This window comes from Eriocheir sinensis, chromosome 9 (assembly GCF_024679095.1).
Source record: "Eriocheir sinensis breed Jianghai 21 chromosome 9, ASM2467909v1, whole genome shotgun sequence".
Taxonomy (NCBI): domain Eukaryota; kingdom Metazoa; phylum Arthropoda; class Malacostraca; order Decapoda; family Varunidae; genus Eriocheir; species Eriocheir sinensis.
In genome coordinates, this window is record NC_066517.1 from 7,815,858 (window position 1) to 7,835,857 (window position 20,000).

Below are 20,000 nucleotides of genomic sequence, written 5' to 3' on the forward strand. Positions count from 1 at the left end.
CGGTCTTCTTGGGCAGGAGCACCGCCTGGATGTTAGGCAGCACACCTCCCTGGGCAATGGTGACGCCGGAGAGGAGCTTGTTCAGCTCCTCGTCGTTGCGGATGGCCAGCTGCAGGTGGCGGGGGATGATGCGGGTCTTCTTGTTGTCGCGGGCCGCGTTGCCGGCCAGCTCGAGCACCTCGGCGGCCAGGTACTCCATGACGGCCGCCAGGTACACGGGGGCGCCGGCGCCCACGCGCTCGGCGTAGTTGCCCTTCCTCAGGAGACGGTGGATCCTGCCCACGGGGAACTGCAGGCCGGCACGGCTGGAGCGGGACTTTGACTTCCCCTTCACCTTTCCTCCCTTGCCGCGTCCAGACATGTCGACAGTGAGTGGTGGGGGCGTGGACTTGCGCTTCTGCTGTGGGCTCGGAGAGCGAATACCTGCCGCTCGCGGCTTTTTCGCCCTATATAGTGCAGCGCAGGATCGGAGGGCGGGGACGGCCGGGCGAGCCTGCCAATGGGAGCGCGTGCCGCCACGCGTCCCCGCGATCCCGAGGGAGCGGCGCCGCCATAAAGGGGGAATCCGGGGGCGGCCCGGCATTGGCTTCCCGGACCTGGCAGCGTGTGCACCTCTTCCCCACCTTCTAGCAACAGCTCTCGCGGGCGAGCGATTGAGCTGCTCTGCTACTGCCAGGCTGTGAGTCGCCGTGTCAGTGCTCCCTGACTACGTGCTACTCACTCCCCGGAGTTGCCAGCGTTACCACGCGCCTTCCACCTACCTGCCCCGCGCTGCACACCTCACCCTGCTCCGCGCTCTGCCGTGCCAGTGTACACCGTCTGCGTGTCACTGGTCACGCGTCGCTCGTTACACGCGACTGCAGCCTTCCTGCTGCTCTGTTTTTGTGCTTTTTTTTGTCTTTTGTTTGTGTGTTTGAGCCTTAGACCCTGGTTTAGTACGACGCCGAACCCCGAGGGCAGTGCCACGAGGGGGCCCCTTAGGATAAAGGGGTGGTTAGAGGAACAACCAGGGTTAGTGTTAGGTCCCCCAAGACCCGCAAGGGGCGACAGCGGCACCTGCCGAGCCCTTTAGAGGGTGGGCAGGCTTTAGCCCTCCGCTGCCGTAGGCAAGCCGGCTCCTCGTAGGCTAGATTTTGTTACTTTTTTATTTTATTTTTTGTTCAATGTCTAGCTGTGGTCCAGCCCGAGTGCTGTCTTGTTGCTAGGATGTCCTCGGACAAGCGTGTCCGCCCTGCTAGCGACTCGGAGAGCTCTGACTCCGAGTCGCCAGCTGATAAGCAGCTACGCCTTGAGTCGGGGAGTGAGAGTGATGAGGCGGCCCTTATCCCACTCCCCGACTCTTCTGATGAGGATTGGGTGGTAGTGGGAAGGGCGCGTGACCGTACCCACCGCTCCCACCCACCTCCGCCACCTTCGCCTCCCCGCTCCCGTTCACCACTTGGCACCTCCGCTACCCCCACCCTGCCCAGCGGCTCACGCCCGACGCCGTTCCCCCGTTCTACTGCTACTGCCCCCACTGCTGCCACCTCTACTGCCTCCACCGCTGCTCCTACATCTGCCTCCGCTGCTGCCCATTCCAACCTGCTCGGTGCCGTCTCGCACCCCGAGCAGGCTGCTGTCCGCCACGCTGCTGCATCTCCTGCCAACCCCAAGGTTGTCGTCCCTCCAACACCGGGGTTCGAGACTGCCCTCGACCTGGCGGAGGCCCTGGAGGAGGAGCTCGGGCTCCGCCTCCAGATGCGCTTCCTGGAGAACGGCAGCGTGCTGATCACCCCGCCTTCCGAGGAAGCCCTCCGTGCCCTCATGGACACCACGTCGGTGCATGGCAAGGCGGTGCAGTTGCGGCTGATGGGCGACGCAACCACCAAGGGGGTGGTGACCACTTACCCGGTTGCCATGCCTCTCAAGGCTCTCCTCCGCCACCCGAGCGTCGTCACGGCAGAGCGATGTATGACGCGAGACAACCTTGCCACGAGGCAGGTCCTCATCTCGGTGAGGGGCCCCTTGCCAGGCATGCTCGACCTGGGGAGCTGGGGCGTATTTTACACGCGCCCCTTCAACGCCGAGCCCCTCCGTTGCTATCGCTGCCAGCAATACGGCCACCATCGCTCCCGCTGCAATCGCCAGGCAGTGTGCGGCATGTGCTCGGGGCAGCACATGACGGAGGCCTGCCTTGCAAAATACAAGGCCGGCGAGAGCGTGACCGCCCTCTGCCCCAACTGCCGCCAGCACCACCACGCATGGAGCCGGCGCTGCCCCTCCCGGTTGAACATAGTGGATCGGGGAATCCAGCGTCAGGAGGAGTGGCGTGCGGCTCACAACCCCTCTCGGCCGGCGTGGACCGGGCGTTCCCGCTCGAGGTCCCAGCGTCGGCCTGCCCCACCCGGTCAGACAACGCTCGCCTCCCGGGAGCACTTCCCGGCCCTCCCACCACCGGCCACGTCTCGCGGCAACGCTGCTCCGGCTGTGCCGCCGCCAGCCACGCCTCCTCCACCGCCCGCCACGCAACCCCACCCGGCCTCCTCCTCAACACAAGCCCCTCCCCCACGCCCGGCATCCGCCTCGGTCCCCTCCACGCAGCTCACTCCCGCAGTGCCTCCACCGGCCCTCCCCCAGCGCGTAAGGCGTCGGAGGAACCGCGGGCCGCGCCCCCCCGTGATCGCGCCAGCTGCACCCCTGGTTCCTCCTCCCGGCCATGTCCTGGTCACCAGGGCTGCACTAGAGGGGATGCTGGCGAGCTTCGCTCTGGCGCTAACCGGCCTCCTAAAGCTAACACCGGACGAGGCGGCGCTGCGAGTCATCGCGAAGGCGACGGTGGAGGAGTGTTTCCCCACCATCGACAGTCCGGTCGCGTCTCCCGCCACCCCGCTGCAAACTCCAGTTGCTGCGCCTCCAGCTGTGCAGGCCCCTGTCCGCGAGGACGCTCCACCTCCCGCGGCGGAGGCCCGCATGGAGGTCGACGCGCCCTCCCAGGCAGCAGTGGCACCTGCCGTCTCGGTGGCCCAGCCAGCCCAGGCGTCCCAGACCGCCAAGCCCCGCTCACACATCCCAGTGCGGGCGGCTCCGACCCGCTCCCGCATCCCGCAGCCCAAGGGCATTGTGACCCCGAAGCGCCGGGGGCCGGCCTCGCGCGCGGCGGCCCCTGTGATCGCCCCGGGGACCTCCTCGGCGACCGACCGCTAAGTGTTCTGCAGTGGAACGTGTGCGGCGTGCGCGGCAAGGTTAACCTCCTGCGAGCTGCGATCGGCACCGACGGCTTTGACGTCATCCTATTACAGGAGACGCTCCTTCGGGAGGGCCAGTCGGTGCCCTTCAAGGGCTACAGGGCCTTTTACCTCCCTGCCGTCGCCGGTGCGGCGCGTGGGTGTTGTATCTTGGTCAGGGATGTACTTCCCTGTTCTCGAGTGCATCGCCCCGTGCTGTGCGGTGCCGGTGTGGAGGTATTGGCAGTCAAGGTGACCTTGCCGAGCGCGTGTGTCGCGTTCTACTGCGTGTACAGCGGGCCGCGGGCGGAGCCCGACTACACTGAACTCCTCTCCCTGGCTAATGACGAACCCACCTTCATCGGGGGTGATTTCAACGCCCACCATGAAAGGTGGGGGAGTAGGGGGAGGAACCGCGCAGGGCGCCACCTTGCCTCGGCCTTGGAGGACGTTCCTGGGGTTGCGCTCCTTAACACCGGGGTGCCCACGCACATGGCTGGTGGCGTCCTTGACCTCAGCTTTGTGTCGCAGCCACTTGCAGTCGACGCAACGTGGACCCTCCACCCGCACCTCGCGAGCGACCATTTCGCCTCCGTTGTTGCACTCCCTGTCCCGCCGCCTGTGTTACCACAGCGGCCTCCTCGCTGGAACCTGCGCCGGGCTGACTGGCCTCGGTTCCGCGGGGCCGTCGCCCGTCGTCTGGCCGCCACCATCCGGCCCGACGACCTCGAGGCGGCGGACGCGCGCCTGGTTGACGCCTTCACAGCAGCTGCTGATGAGGCGATCCCCCTCCTCCGGCCTGTGGCGGTGGTCCACCGTGACAGGTGGTACTATACCGAGGAGGTGAGGGAAGCGAACCACCGAGTCAACCAGGCCCGTAAGCTTAACAGGAGAGTCAACACGGAGGCGACGCGAGGCTTGCTGCGCGCTGCTGTTCGTCGCGCCAGGGAAACCGCCGACCGGGTGCAGGAGGAGCACTGGCTGGCGTGGTGCGAGGGACTTGACGGCTGTACGTCCGCTGCAGTCCTCTGGCGGAAGCTGAGGGCCGTCGCCGGGGGTGCCGTTGCGCGCCCAGCTCTACACCCACAGCCCCAGGCCGAGGCGGAGCGGCTCGTTGCCACCTTCTCCTCCCGTGCTGCTTCCGCCCGGCTTCCGGCCCACACTCGCGACCTGCTGAGGGAGGCGAACCCTGGGAGAGTGGCCGCCTTCAGGGAGGCCTGCCTACAGGCGCATGTCACTGACGCGCCTATAGAGCTCTGGGAGCTGGAGCGGGCCATCCCCAGGAAGGACACCGCCACCGGGGTCGACAGGATCCCCTACTCCTTCCTGGCGAACGCTGGCCCGGACATGCTGGCGGAGGTTCTGGGACTCTTCAACAGGTCCTTCGAGCTCGGAGCACTGCCGGCCTCCTGGAAGCTGGCCACCATCGTTCCCATCCCCAAGAGTGGAGACGGGCTCCAACATCGCCCGATCTCCCTCCTAAGCTGCCTCGGCAAGTGTATGGAGAGAGTCCTGCTTCCGCGCCTTCAGTGGGCGATGGGCCCCCTCCATCACCACCTCTTTGCCTTCCGCCGGGGCAGGGGCACCAGGGACTGCATCTCCACCCTCCTCTCTGGTGTCTTGGGGAGACGGGCGGTGGTGGTATTTCTCGACCTCGAGAAAGCTTTTGAGCTCGCCTCAGCCCCAGCCATGCTCTCCATTCTCGCTGAACGGGGCGTCCGTGGCCGCCTGCTGGCGTGGGTGGGCCATTATCTGGAGGGACGGAGAGCGGCCGTCCGATTTCAGGGCCATACGTCCGCGATAGAGACTTTTGAGAACGGCACGCCTCAGGGTGGCGTCCTGAGCCCCGTGCTGTTCAATCTGCTCGTCGAGAAGTTGGCGGCCCTTCCGACGGGCGGTACCGCAAAAGTCCTATCGTATGCGGACGATGTGGCCCTGGTGGTGTGGGGCCCCAACCAGGTGGCCTGCGCCCGCCAGCTCCTCCGCCGACTGACTCAGACGTGCGCCGCCCTAGGGCTGGTCGTCAACAGGACTAAGACTAAGGCCATGGCCTTCCGCCACGGCCACCTTCCTGAGCCCTTCGACCTCGAGGGTACGCCCGTGCCGTGGGTGCACACTTACAAGTACCTCGGGGTCACTGTTGACTCCAGCCTGTCCTTTGGCCCGCACATCGCCCGTGTGCGGGACGAGGTGCGGCGGCGCACTAATGTGATGAGGGCCCTTGCCAGAACAGCGGGTGGGTCTGGGGACAGGGTCCTGCGGACTTTCTACATCCAGGGCGTTCGGTCCTGTATTGATTATGGGACGCCGTGCCTGCTGACGGTGGGTCCGGCGGCGCTTAGGCCGCTGGAGACAGCTCAGAACGCCGCCCTCCGCGTCATCATTGGCGCCCCCATGTGGACGAAATGCGTGTGCCTCCGGGCGGAGGCACGCGTGTGCAGCGTCGCCGCGAGAGTCACCCAACTCTCAGTGGGGCATCTGGCGGCGCTGCTCAGATGCATGGGGGCGGAGCAGCCTGCCTCCGTCGGGCAGGCCCTCCTGCAGGACCCTCTCCTGTTCCGCAAGAGAACGTGGGCGACTGTGGCGGCGGCCACGATTCGCAATAGCGGACTCCCCCACGCCCTTGTGACGGCTGTGGACGCCCCCCACCCCACCTACGTTGCCCGCCCCCCGTGGGAGCCGCCTGCCTTAACAGCCACCATACGGCCGCTCGCCAAAAGGAAGGCCCTCCTCACCCCTCTGGAGTTGGCCAGGGAGGCTGACAGCAGAGAGCGGGAAGCAGCGCACCCTGGAGCCTCCGTGTACTTCACGGACGGCTCCGTCAACCACCAGACGGGGGCTGTCGGCGCTGCTTTTGTGTGCGGTGGGGTCACTGCTGTTTTCCGTCTGCCAGACGGTTGTTCCTCCACCCAGGCTGAGCTGGCAGCCATTGGCGGGGCGCTGGATCATGCAGTGGAAGGGGGTCGGGGCCCTGTCTTGATCCACTGCGATTCAGTCCCTGCCATCCGCTCTCTGCTACAGGACCCCCCGCGCGACAACGTGTCTCTCCTCACCTCCATCCTTGCGAGGCTGGCCGAGTTGAGAGGAGCGGGGCGCCCTGTAAAAGTTAACTGGTTGCCCAGCCACTCGGGCGTGGCAGGCAACGAGGCGGCGGACGGCGCTGCTGCTGAGGCAACGCTCCTGCCTGCTGTCACGCGGCCTGTTGTGGTTAGCCTTGCCCAAGTGAAGAGGGCCATGGCCGCACGAACTGCTACTGGGGTCGTCAGGGAGCTGGAGGAGGCCCTGGCTGCGGGCTCGCCGTCCGCGTTTTGGTACTCGGCGGCCACTAACACCGGCGCCCGCCAGCTACCGCCAAATCTGCCGAGACGGGAGGCATCCAACATCCGCCGCCTCCGTCTCGGCTACAAATGTGCGTCGGTCCTTCACCCGGATGACCCTGTCCCTGTCGAGTGCCCGTACTGCGAGGAGGAGGTCCTCCAGCCGCTCCTCCACTACCTCCTCGAGTGCGGTGCGACGCGCAACCTGCTTCAAAACCGGGAGGGGCTCTCAGCGCCAGCCTTGGTGGGGGCCCTGGACGACAGGGCGCTTACTGCCCTAGTGCGGGCATATGAGCCGCCCAGGTAGGCTCTCTCTTCTGTATATATGGGCGTGTTAGAGCGTGTATGTATGTGTGGGTGTTTGTGTGTGAGTATGTGCGTGAATGAATTTTTAAGTCAGCTACAGGACGCCTGGTGCGCCTGTGCCCCAACCCACTTAGTGGGAAGGGGTGTTAACAATCTATATATGTGCGTACATTGGCGTGTGTGTGCGCGTGTATGTATTTCTGTACCTGCACACGTGCGCGCGGCGTGCCGTGTATGCACATATATAGCCCCAGCCATGACTGCGACGGGCCGTCGTAGTCGACAAAGGCCCGTTCCCCTTCTTAGGGGTTAATCTTAAAAGGAAGGAAGGTGCGGCCCGGCAACATTCGCTCGCCGTCTGGGAACGAAGAAGCAGACATGCCCCCCAAAGCATCAGGAAAGGCCGCCAAGAAGGCTGGCAAGGCCCAGAAGGCCATCGCCAAGGGTGACAAGAAGAAGAAGCGCAGGAGGAAGGAGAGCTACTCGATCTACATCTACAAGGTGCTCAAGCAGGTCCACCCCGACACCGGCGTCTCCTCCAAGGCCATGTCCATCATGAACTCCTTCGTGAACGACATCTTCGAGCGCATCGCCGCCGAGGCCTCTCGCCTGGCCCATTACAACAAGCGCTCCACCATCACCAGTCGGGAGATCCAGACGGCCGTCCGTCTCCTCCTGCCCGGTGAGCTGGCCAAGCACGCCGTGTCCGAAGGCACCAAGGCCGTCACCAAGTACACCTCCTCCAAATAAGCAACCCACCAACTTGCTTGCACTGGAAAAGAACCGGCTCCATCGGAGCCACAAACTATTTCCCGAAAGAGAACGAAGACGGTTAGTCCCCCTCCCTCTCTCTCTCTCTCTCTCTCTCTCTCTCTCTCTCTCTCTCTCTCTCTCTCTCTCTCTCTCTCTCTCTCTCTCACTGAGCTGACCCACCAAGGGATGCATGGCATCAATAAGCGGACCGAGTCCCGCCAGTGCTCGCCAAACCGCGACCAAAGCTTGAAATCGCCAATGCTTCTCTCGGTCGTTTGTTGTTAGCTGCAGGGGATCTCGATGAGCGCTATATGCCTACATAGCAGCCGTCATCAGTAGTTAGTGATTCCGCCCCTCCGCTTATATTTATTTACTTGTTCTGGTAATTCCTGTCTTCCTGCCTGCATGTAGTCCCCACATATTCCCTACTCGTGCACCCGCCAGTTGAAATAAGTTAAGAGAGAAATCAAAGCCCCCCAATCAATTGATATGAGATTATGAAGCAGAAGGATATGTGGGAAAGGCAACAAGCCAGTGATCCTCCTCCCCCCCTGCCCGCCCCAGTGTCTGTCTAAACTCTCTCCCGGAAAGTGACTTTGGCCCTGAAAAGGGCCTAGATATAGTGTGAGCAGATTGTAGTACTCAGACGCTTAGGCACGCTCGCCGCGAATGCGACGGGCCAGCTGGATGTCCTTTGGCATGATGGTGACACGCTTGGCGTGGATGGCGCAGAGGTTGGTGTCCTCGAAGAGACCGACGAGGTAGGCCTCGGAGGCTTCCTGCAGAGCCATGACGGCAGAGGACTGGAAGCGGAGATCGGTCTTGAAATCCTGGGCGATCTCGCGCACCAGACGCTGGAAGGGCAGCTTCCTGATGAGGAGCTCGGTGCTCTTCTGGTAGCGGCGGATCTCACGGAGGGCCACGGTCCCGGGCCTGTAGCGGTGAGGCTTCTTGACTCCTCCGGTGGCCGGGGCCGACTTGCGAGCGGCCTTGGTGGCCAGCTGCTTGCGGGGCGCCTTGCCACCGGTGGATTTCCTGGCAGTCTGCTTGGTACGGGCCATGGCTACGGACGAACAGAACAGTTGAGTCTGCCAGCCGTTTCTGGTTTTTATAGTTTTGGCGGCCGGGGGAGGAGCGGTGGTCCGCCGCGCCCTGCGCGTGCGCCGCCTCCTAGTCCCGCGCTTGCCCGCCCCCGTCAGGCAGTGCATCTATCTAGCCCTATTGGAGGAATTTAGGGGTCTCTTGGAGCTGTCTGCATATGCTAGAGCCTAGTACCGTGTGGAGGCTCACCCAACGTCACTGGGCCGTCCGGAAGTAGACGGCAGGAGCCAGCCTATCGCCCAAAGACCCACCACCGCCGCCTCTGGCTCTGCATATATAGAGCGAACGCTGCAACAAGCGCAGACAGCAGTGAGTGCAGACCCTCTCTCCTCACTGCTGCTCTCCCTGACTTGCCCCTGCAGACGGCCCGGTTGAGCTTTCAGCTCCCGCCTCTGCTATGGCGGCAAGAAGGAAGCGGCCCACGGAGTCTGCTCCTGACGACGGGGACGGATGGACCCGCGTGCAGAGCAAGCGGGCCCGAAGGAGGACGCTTCACGAGGACGGCGGGGAGGACCGATCGAGCGGACCCCTGCCGGAGTGGAGGCTGGTGTCTTCGGACTTCAGCACCCACTACCAGGCCATTCGGTGGATGGAGGACGAGCGGAAGCTGCGACTCCGGGTGACGGTCTCCCGCGCGGGGGACTTCCTCATCCGTGCGTGGGACTGGGACCACGCCACCACCCTGGACGAGATTGCTGCTGGACGGACCCGCGGCATCACCCTGGAGAAAAAGGAGGCGGCGGTGAAGGGTGTCCTGCTTGGATACCCAACCCACCTCCCATTGGACCCGGTGTTGGCGCACCCCTGCGTTGCAGCTGCAGTGAGGTGCCACTACAACGCCGGCCACGGACGACGCCTGCCCACCCGGAGCGTGCAGCTGACGCTGCGGGGACGTGTCCCCGCCTCGCTGGACCTCGGATGCTGGGGACGCTTTACCTGCCGCCGCTACGTGCCGGAGCCTGTGCGCTGTTACAAGTGCCAGGCTTTCGGCCACAGGCAGCGGCAGTGTACCAGGACGAAGGAGCTGTGCGCAGTGAGCAGCTGGGACAACTCCACGAGGGACTGCGTTCTCCGACTTAGGGAAGGCGTGGATCGCCCGGTGGCAGTGTGCCCCAACTGCAGTTCACGTCACCATGCCTGGAACCGCAGGTGCCCCGCTCGACTCCGGAGAATCCTGGTAGCCAAGCTGCAGAGGACGACGTCTTCGGCGGACCCGGCAGCAGCGCGGCCAAGGCAGCCGCCCACGGAGGAGAGGACGCCACCCCACGGTGAAGGACGAAAGAGGAGGCGCCGCAGACGGAAGAGGAGGACGGGACCCACGGAACTGAGCGTCCCGACACCAAAGTCTCCCGCTAGGGAGATGGAGGTGGACCCACCACGGCCGACGAGAACGGAGACGGCTGCGGCGACCGCTGGTGACACCCCAGTAGTGTCCCCAGATGTACCCGCCAGCAAGAAGACAAAGAGGACCAGGGACCAGACACTCGAGACGGTGGACGCGCCGGCGACTGCAGTGGAGCCAGCACCCCGCGGGGCCCCCGGCAGCTGCCAGGCGACCCAGACCCCACGGACCTACAATTTCAGTGAGGGCGAGTTGGTGGATCTCCTGATCCGCTACGAGCACCTCACTGAACAAGAGGAGGAGGCTAGGTTCGAGAGGATCCCGCACGAGACAGCCCTCCCCTTAGTGAGGAGGACACTCCGTGAAGGGAAGCCGCTCCCAGCCTCCATCCGCACGGCCCGCCCACTGGGTAACCCCCCACGTCACTTCGACCACAGGCAGGAGGTTGAGTGGGCGACTTACGAGGAGGAAGACGTCTCGGAGGACGAGGTCGACGTCGGAGACGTGGACGACGACCTCTTCCTCAACGCAGACAGAGACCTCACCGACGCTGAGCTCGAAAGCTACTACGCCGGTGACCACTGAATAAAAAGACATTTCATCCATGTGTAATCTTGTCCAATTGTAACTAGTGCCAACTATGTATCGTACATCGGGCAGGCTGCTTGTTTAGAGCCTGCTTTGGTAACCGCTTATTTTTGTAATTTTTCATGTTTATTTTTCTGTATGTCTTATGTAAAGGTTACCAATAAACTATTAAAGCAAAAAGCAACAACCCACGTCGCTCCCCGGCCTCCACAGCGCGCGGACCTGCTTCTCACCCGGACCTTCTCCAGCAACAGCTCTCGCCTCCTAGCGATCGAGCTGCTGCTGGGAGAGCCAGCTCTTGACCCAGCTTGAGGAGTACCTGCCCTTTGTGGAGTTTGTTGTGTGCAGCTTTAGCGGGCCCTTTTTTGGGCCTCTGCTCCGTGTGTTACCTTAAGTGCTTGTGATTAGTGATTAGTGATTAGTGTTTTCGGGTGTTTTGCGTTTCTCCGCGGTGCTCTCTTGCAGGGCACCGATTTGAGTGTGTTGCGCTCTGCGCACGGGTGTTGTGTACGTTGCGGTAGCAAGCCTGTGACTCCGGATCAGGCGCCGCTTGTGTAGTGTGCTCTCTTGCCGTGCCCATTCACAGGGTGTGGGCAGAGAGTTGAGCGTGTTGTGCTCTGTGTAGCGCGCTCCCAGTGTTGTGTACAGTGCGTCAGCTCGCCTGCGGCTCAGACTCAGGCGACTCTTGAGTGCAGTGTTTGTTGCAGTGTGTGGCTTCGAGTGCTCGTGCACTGTTAGGTGCGTGCTTCAGTGAAAAGTGTAGTGTTGTGTACAGTGCGTCAGCTCGCCTGCGTCTCAGACTCAGGCGACTCTTGAGTGCAGTGTTTGTTGCAGTGTGTGGCTTCGAGTGCTCGTGCACTGTCAGGTGCCTGTTTCAGCGAAAGTGTAGTGGATGACAGACACTGTCTGACAGACATGTCTGCCGTCGCCCCCCTAGAGGCCGTCTCCTTGGACACGCCCAAGAGGAAGGCCGACCGGTCCCCAGAGGACCACAAGCCACCCAGGAAGCGGTTCCTGGAGAACGACGACCTACCGCTGCTCTCGGACCCGGAGTCCTCGGACCAAGAGCCAGACCAATCGTCTACCAGCGCCGACCCCGAGTTCGTGACGCAGGAGAAGAGGAAGACCGTCCAGCAGAGGAAGAGGCAGCAGACGCGAGCCGTGGAGGTCGCTCCTGCCCCCCGGGAAGCGGATCGGAGGAGACCCACGGAGGGGCCCCCCCGGTACCGCCTAGTGCACAGGGGAGACTGCACCAGCGATTACCTCGCGGTGCGACACCTGGAGACACTGCGCCGCCCGGCGCCGGCTGTGCACCTCCAGACCCCGACGCCATTCCTCCTGACTCCGAGGGAGGTAGTAGCTCGTCGCCCTCGAGGCATTGTCCTCCAGAGGCTGGATCAAGCACCGAGGAGAGTGAAGGGGGTGCTTGTGGGGTACCCCCTCGAGTACGATGCCGAGGACATCAGGAAGCTAACAGACAGCGGAGTGACTCACGTCAGGCGTTGCCATGTCGTGAGAGAAGGACGACGACTACCCACGAGGAACGTGGAACTGGTCATGGACCGGGAATCGCTTCCCAAGGACTTGTCACTCGGCTGGCTCGGCAGGTACCGCGTACGGCCTTTCGTAGAGGAGCCGACGCGGTGCTTCAAGTGCCAGAAGTTTGGCCACGTGGCCAGGCTCTGCCGCGGGTCGCGGCTAACCTGCGCGGTGTGTGCGGGCAGCCACGACTCCATCGTGTGTATCGGAGCCAGACGGGAGGAGGCCAGCCGGCCTCCGCCAAGATGCTGCAACTGCGGCGGGAGCCACCCAGCGTGGTCGCGGAGGTGCGCGGAGCGGAGGCGGCGACTTCCAACCACGGAGAGGAGGCCAGTGTCCCAGCCGCGAGGCCACGGCCAGACGGAGATGACGGCGCCACCACGGCCCCGCCCCGACGGAGGAAGACTATCCGCCGCTACCCGCTCAGCAGCCACTGCGGCCAGGAGCGCACCCCGCCGCAGAAGGAACCGCAACAAGAAGAAGAGACGACCAGCAACCACGGCGGAGGGACCCACTCCCGCCCCAGTGGAGCGGCGCACGCCCACAGAGACGGAGCACCTCAGCTCAGCCGGAGCGGAGACGCGTGCGTCGACCGGGACGGAGGACGCCCCGCCACTCAGCCGTTCGAGGAGGATGAGCGCGCCCGGCCGTCTAGACGCTGGGTTGCTGAAGACGTTTTGGATCAGCCCAGACTCCACCAGGAAAGCGACCGTCACCTATCGCCCCACCGCTCCGACCTTCGACCTGCACGACCTGATGGTGCGCCTGCAAGCAGTGATGGCAAGAATGCACTGCGACCTGCTACAAGCCCTGGGCGCCCATCGCACCTCGGCGACGGACGCTGTCCTGAAGAGAGCAGAGACCGACCTACTGACCTTGACGCCAGGGACGCCGAGGAAGACGCGACCGACGACGAACTCCGTGGACGAGGAGAACCCAATGCTGGAGGACCTCCGGGCCGCCCAGGCCTGAGGTTCTTACAGTGGAACATCCGAGGACTCCGCGCCAACAAGACTCTGCTCCAGGCCGCTCTCATCGAGGATGAAGTAAGTGTTTGCCTCCTACAGGAAACGCTGGTTAGGGGGGATTGCCACCTCCGCTTTCCCGGATACACGGCTCACCATCTCCCGATCAGGGACGAGACTGGGGGTAGGTTGCCTGATCTTGGTCAGCAACTCCATCCCCCATAGGGTGGTCGAACGCCCCATAGACTGCGGCGAGGGTGTCGAGACCCAAGCCGTCACCCTCCTCCTTAACGGGACGGAGGTCATAGTCTACAATGTATACAGCAAGCCGAGACGTGAGCTTGACCTCACTGAGCTCCTCACTCTTGCCGGAGAGGCCAGCGTCCTTGTTGGAGGCGATTTCAACGCCCACCACGAGGTGCTGGGTTCCAGGAGCAACGCCAACGCTGCAGGGCAGCATCTGGCAACGCTGCTCCAGGATCTTGAGGGCGCCGTGCTGCTAAACACAGGTGAGCCGACACACGTCCAGGGCAACGCCCTGGACCTCACGTTAGTTTCTTCCGCGTTGGCCGACGGAGCAGACTGGCGACTACACCCGACCTTGACGAGCGACCATTTTGCGATTCTGACGACGCTCGATGTCCCCCTCCCGCCGAGGGAGGCCGGGCCGAGCAGGTGGCGGCTGGACAGGGCCAACTGGGCCACCTTTCGTAGAGAGGTGGCTAAGTGGTGGCTTCACTACAGCCAGCCTGATGACATAGACCGCTTCGACCGAGACCTTGCTGCAGCTTTGACCGACGCCGCCGACAGAGCCATCCCGAAGGCAGTTGGTCGTAGACCGCCTACCAAGAACGGATGGTTCCGCAGCCCCCGAGTCACGGAGATGAACCATCGAGTCAACACCCTCCGCAAGCGCTTTCGCAGGGACCGCACGCAGGCGACTCTACAGCTACTTCGCGAAGCAGTGGACCACGCCCGACAGGTTGCCAGGGGAGAGGAGACCAAGTGGCTGAGCTGGTGTGAGCTTCGGCTCGCGCACCAGCCTCACGCTCTGGTCATGCCTCCGGCGGGCAACGGAGGAGACCTCGCAGGCCTGCCGCACATCCCACCCCGAAGGAAGAAGCCAACAGGCTCATCCGTTCGTACGCGGACCGCGCATCCGCAGGCAACCTCCCCCAAGAAGTGCAACGAAAGCAGCAGGAGCTACTACAAGGCAGGCTGGCCCGCATCCGGCGTGCGGAGGCCCGGCCTGCAGTCACCGACCCACTCTTTACGAGAGAAGAACTGAAGAGAGCAGAGAAGAGAAGCAAAGACACCGCGCCCGGCGAGGATGGTATTACCTACTCCATGTTACGCAACATGGGGTCGGCTGGTGAGCGCCCTTCTGGCCTCATCAACGCCTCCTGGGAGGCGGGTCGCCTTCCAGTCCGTTGGAAGGCGGCACTCGTCCACCCGGTGCCGAAACCCAGGACCCAGGCAAGACACGGCCCATCTCTCTCATCAGCTGTGCTGCCAAGACAGCTGAGAGAATGGTACTGACTCGCCTACAGTGGCAAATGGGCCCGCCCCATCACAACGTGTACGGGTTCACAGAGGGGAAGAGTGCTGCTGACAGCATGGCCTCCCTTCTGTCCACGATCAACAACCAGCCGGCTGTTGTGGTCTTCCTCGACCTAGAAGGCCTTCGAGCTGGCCTCGCCCACTGCCATTGCTGATGCTCTTGCGGCAAAAGGTGTGTCAGGGCGGCTCCTCAGTTGGGCACACGACTACCTTCGCGACCGCACAGCAAAGGTAAGGTTCCAGGGCCACGTCTCCAGCAAGCAGGGCTTCGAGAACGGCACCCGCAAAGGGGCGTCCTCAGCCCAACGCTTTTCAACGCCCTCATGGAAGCCCTTGCTAGGCTTCCGCTAGGACGCAACGTCACCCTACTCAGCTACGCCGACGACCTCGCGTTAGTCGCCGTAGGTAGAGGCAACAGGCTCTCATGGGCACAGAAGGCCCTCGACTCAGTCACCGCTGCCTGCAGAGACCTGGGTCTCTCGGTTTCAGCCGGGAAGTCGAGGGCGATGTCGGTCCTCGGCCCGACGCCTGAGCAGAGCCTGAGGATACAGGGTGTACGACTCGAGTGGTGCACAGCGTACCAGTACCTTGGAGTGTGGATCGACCACAGGCTCACCTTCTCGAAGGAGGCTGAGTACCTGAAGAGTAGTATGAAGTGCAGGCTCACCGTGATGCGGAGGATGACGACCACGAGCGGGGGCGACGCACCGAGTCCTTAAACTGTATTACGTACAGGCCGTCCGTACCCTCGCGGACTACGCGGCGGTGGCGATGGTGTCCCTCTCAGACAGCGTCGCGACTTCTCTCGAGAGGTGCCAGAACGACGCGCTGCGGCATATCCTCAGAGCGCCCAGGTGGACGAAGCTCGAGGCTCTACGAGCAGAGGCTGAGCTCCCTCCCTGATGCTCCGGATCGAACAGATGACAGCCGCGTGGGCAGCCAAAACAGTCGTCAGACTGTCCGACACCCTGCGAGACGGAGGTTACTAACCTCTCTAGCACATGATTCCAGGCTTTTCACCGACAGGACGTGGGCACGAGGGATGGCGAGAGCGACCCGACTCTCACTCCCGGACGTGGACCTGGCAGGAAGAGGACCGGATGAGAAGGCAGAGGGCTACGTCGACCCGCCGCCATGGGCTGCGGATGTGGCTCGCTTCCACATGGAACCCCTGCCTTTCAGCAAGCAGCAGTGCTCACGCGAGACCTTACTCGCCCACGCAAGAGGAACCCTTGCCCGCACATCTTCGGATGGGGCAAGTGTATACTACACGGACGGATCCGTTGACCGAGAGAGGCAGAACAGCGGCGGCCTTCGTGAGCGGCGAGGAGACACACGGTTGGCGGACCGGCGACCACTGCTCTACCCTTCAGGCAGAGCTAGTGGCACTCCTGACAGCGCTCCAGCACGCCCTACGCACCGACAACAAGGACATCAACGTTTACACTGACTCGATGACAGCACTCCAGACGCTCAGACGAGACAGGGTACGTGACAACACCAGACTGGTGACTATGAGACTAGACACCCTGGCACGCCTGCGACGCGACGAGCGAGCCGTGACGTTCGCCTGGATACCCAGTCACGTGGGTGTCCCGGGCAACGAGGCGGCGGATGCAGCAGCCAAGCAGGCGCTGGACCAGGACCGGATCGCGATCGAGGTCCCTGTTAGCTTACAACAGCTAAAACGCACAGCGAAGAGGACCACAGGAAGGCGCGCGCTCGCGCTGGTGAAGGACGCTGAGGCAACCTCAGCGTCCCTTCATTGTACGCCAACGCCACCGGCTACGAGACCGTTCCCTCCCCTCCTCCTTAGCGAGGAGGGATAGGGTAATGATCCACAGACTGCGACTCGGCTACCCGACCGTTCGCTCCCTCATAGCGGACTACGAGGGCGAGTTGTGTCTGCACTGCCTGGAGGATGCGGACGACCCCCTCGTCCACTACCTCCTGGACTGTGCGCAGACAGGCCCGCTAAGGACGATGGCGGCCAGGAGGGGTTACACCCCTTGCGGAGAGAGAACACCTGCAGCACGGAAGGTACCGTCCCTGACGGACGACCTCAGGACACTCACGAGGTTCCTCAGACAGAGAGCCTCCACGGTAAACGACGATACAGTATGACTTCCTTTTTTTTTTTTTTTTTTTTTTTAGTCAGTTATTTTTATTTTTACCTATCTATTTATTTACTTATTTATTTTTATTTAGTTATTTACTTAGTTATTTAGATTTTATTTTATTATTTACTTATTTATTTATGTATTTATTTAATTTTATTATTACTATTATTATTATTATTATAATTTTTTTTTTTTTTTTTTTTTTTTTTTTTTTTTTTACTATTATTATTATTATTATTATTATTATTATTATTATTATTATTATTATTATTATTATTATTATCATTATTATTTATTTATTTATTTTTTATTTATTTATTTATTTATTTATTTATTTATTTTTTATTTTATCTATTTTCTTAATTTTTATTTTATTTATTATTATTATTATTATTATTATTATTATTATTATTATTATTATTATTATTTTTTTTTTTTTTTTTTTTTTTTTCTCTCAACACCTTCGACTATACTTGCGTGGTTCGAATGACCCACTTTAAACAAATGATCCCTTTGCTATACAAAGGACTCTTCCAACTGTCACTTACTGTTCAATCTTTCGGTCTCATGCAATCCCCTCCGTTCCGCTCACCACCTGTGGCTGGACCCCACCAAAAAGGTCTGTTTCTACTGCCTCCCACTTTACTTGCGTGGTTCGAATGACCCACTTTAAACAAATGATCCCTTTGCTGTACAAAGGTCTCTTCCTTCTGTTATCTTACTGTGCCACCTTTTACCCTCATAGAATCCCCTCCGTTCCGCTCGCCTCCCTCCGACTATCAGGGCTGGACCCCATCTAAAGGTCCCTCCGCTATACGGAGTACTTCTCAAACCATCCACTCTGCCAAATATACGTACAAACCACTGTCGCCCTCTGACTTCCTTAATTTCAATTATTCACACCTTTCAATCCTCGGGACCTGGAGTGGGGTTTTGTCGGTCGCTCATGGTACGCTGCGCGCTGGCCATTGGGGCCGTGTTGGGTGCGGCACTGGCGTTTCTGGGCGTGACGCGTCCGTGGCTTAGAGAGATCCAAGAGAGAGGCGGGCCAGCCTATGGCACATAGCCCGCGAGGGCTAACAACCCTCAAAAACCCACCACCACCACCACCAACAACCCAACACTCACTCCACTGTTGAGCTACCCACCTGAACCATGACTGGCCGCGGCAAGGGAGGCAAGGGACTCGGAAAGGGAGGCGCCAAGCGTCACCGCAAGGTTCTTCGGGACAACATCCAGGGCATCACCAAGCCGGCCATCCGTCGTCTGGCGCGCCGTGGCGGTGTGAAGCGCATCTCCGGGCTCATCTACGAAGAGACCCGTGGTGTGCTCAAGGTGTTCCTGGAGAACGTCATCAGGGATGCCGTCACCTACACTGAGCACGCCAAGCGCAAGACCGTCACCGCCATGGACGTGGTGTACGCCCTCAAACGCCAGGGCCGCACCCTGTACGGCTTCGGTGGTTAATGCCGCTGCCTGAGCGAGCCCGACCTAACCCACCCACCCCGGACCTCTTTGAGGTCCACATTCTTATTCACTAAGAGAATAGTAGCACACTTTTTACTTCAGTTATATTTTCTTTCTTTCTTTCTTTCTGTTTCCTCCCTCCCTCCCTCCCTCCCCCCTGCCTAATGATGGTTCACACCTCCGCCCACTGCTCCCCATCCACCTCATTTGACACTAGTTTGTTTGTTTCCTCAATCCCATCTTTTACCTCCCACCCTCCTGCCTAATGATGGTTCACACCTCCGCCCACTGCTCCCCATCCACCTCATTTGCCACTAGTAAGCTCCAATTTGTTTGTTTCAGTTCTTACGGAAACATCATTTTGCCATAATTTCCCCTGTCCCTGTCAATTCTTTGTAAAATCAGTAACAGGATATTTATGAAAAGAGAGAGAGAGAGAGAGAGAGAGAGAGAGAGAGAGAGAGAGAGAGAGAGAGAAACTATATTGGTAAATACATAGACAAAACAAAGCGACGTCTGGACGGGAACAGGAAAAGAAAGAGAGGAAGAATGACATAGAAAGGTTAAGAAAGAAAAAAAGGAGGAGAAAAAGAGAAAGAAAGCAATAATGAGAAAGACGGCAAATATATAGACAGAGAGAAAGAAGCCTCCCCTTCTTGATCCACTCCTTCTATTGTCTCTTGGAATGTGCAGGAGTGTATAGGAAAGCAAGGGTAGGGTTAGAGGGTGAGGGACAGGCTCAGAACGAACTTGAAAGGGAAAGGCTGAGGAAGTGGGAATCTCCCTCTCCCTCCTCCCTCCTCCCCCTCCTCCTCCTCCTCCTCCTCCTCCTCCTCCTCCTCCTCCTCCTTCTTCTTCTTCTTCTTCTTCTTCTTCTTCTTCTTCTTCTTCTTCTTCTTCTTCTTCTTCTTCTTCTTCTTCTTCTTCTTCTTCTTCTTCTTCTTGTTTCTCGTTGTCGTCCTCATCATAACGTTGCGCCCTCTCTTACTGGACCCGCTTTTTCAGATACGTTGAAACAGCCCCGCCACCGAGTAGCCCGCCGGAACCCTGGGCAAGCGTCTACATGCCCAACAGTAGACAGGTGGATGACTAAAAGGCTGCAAATACGTTTCTATGAAAGTAGGTGTGCCGGCATGTAAATAGGTGTGCCTGCCTGCCTGCCTGCCTGCCTGCCTGCCTGCCAATTAAAGCGAACGGGCTAGCTAACAGACAAACACAAAACTAGCTAGCTAACAAACTAAAAGACAAACTAGCTAGCTAGCAAACAAACAAACAAACAAACTCACTAGCTAGCTAGCAAGCAATCAAACAAGCTAGCTAGCAAGCAAACAAACAAACAAACAAACAAACAAACAAACAAACAAACAAACAAACAAACAAACAAACAAACAAACAAACAAACAAACAAACAAACAAACTAGCTAGCTAGCAAGCAAGCAAACAAGCTAGCTAGCAAACAAACAAACAAACAAACAAACAAATAAACAAACAAACAAACAAACAAACAAACTAGCTAGCTAGCAAACAAACAAGGTAGCTAGCTAGCAAACAAACAAAATAACAAGCTAACTAGCAAACAAACTAACTAACTAACTAACTAACTAACTAACTAACTAACAAACAAACAAACAAGGTAGCTAGCTACCAAACAAACAAAATAACAAGCTAAATAGCAAACATACAAACAAACAAACAAACAAACAAACAAAGAAACAAGCTAACTAACTAACTAACTAACT

At 59.9% G+C, this 20,000-nt stretch overlaps 5 protein-coding genes across 20 annotated transcripts in view; 1 reads left to right on the forward strand and 4 right to left on the reverse strand.

The window, feature by feature from the left end:
* The window catches only part of LOC126995881 (histone H2A-like), an 806-nt gene extending 86 nt beyond the window's left edge, over positions 1 to 720 (reverse strand). Inside the window, exon 1 of the mRNA XM_050855779.1 lies at positions 1 to 720. This exon is cut by the window's left edge and continues 86 nt beyond it. Within this exon, the coding sequence (XP_050711736.1) occupies positions 1 to 583 (583 nt within the window). The 5' untranslated portion in view covers positions 584 to 720.
* LOC126995883 (histone H2A-like) overlaps positions 1 to 20,000 on the reverse strand; it is a 74,193-nt gene that overhangs the window by 36,637 nt on the left and 17,556 nt on the right. The window lies entirely within an intron of this gene.
* Positions 1 to 20,000, reverse strand: part of LOC126995885 (histone H2A-like) — a 59,986-nt gene that overhangs the window by 36,382 nt on the left and 3,604 nt on the right. The gene's annotated exons all lie outside the window — the stretch shown is intronic.
* Positions 1 to 20,000, reverse strand: part of LOC126995882 (histone H2A-like) — a 54,473-nt gene that overhangs the window by 7,969 nt on the left and 26,504 nt on the right.
* Positions 7,150 to 7,637, forward strand: LOC126995890 (histone H2B). Its single transcript, XM_050855790.1, has one exon. The coding sequence runs from the start codon at positions 7,205 to 7,207 to the stop codon at positions 7,574 to 7,576; it is 372 nt and encodes a 123-aa protein (XP_050711747.1). The 5' UTR covers positions 7,150 to 7,204; the 3' UTR covers positions 7,577 to 7,637.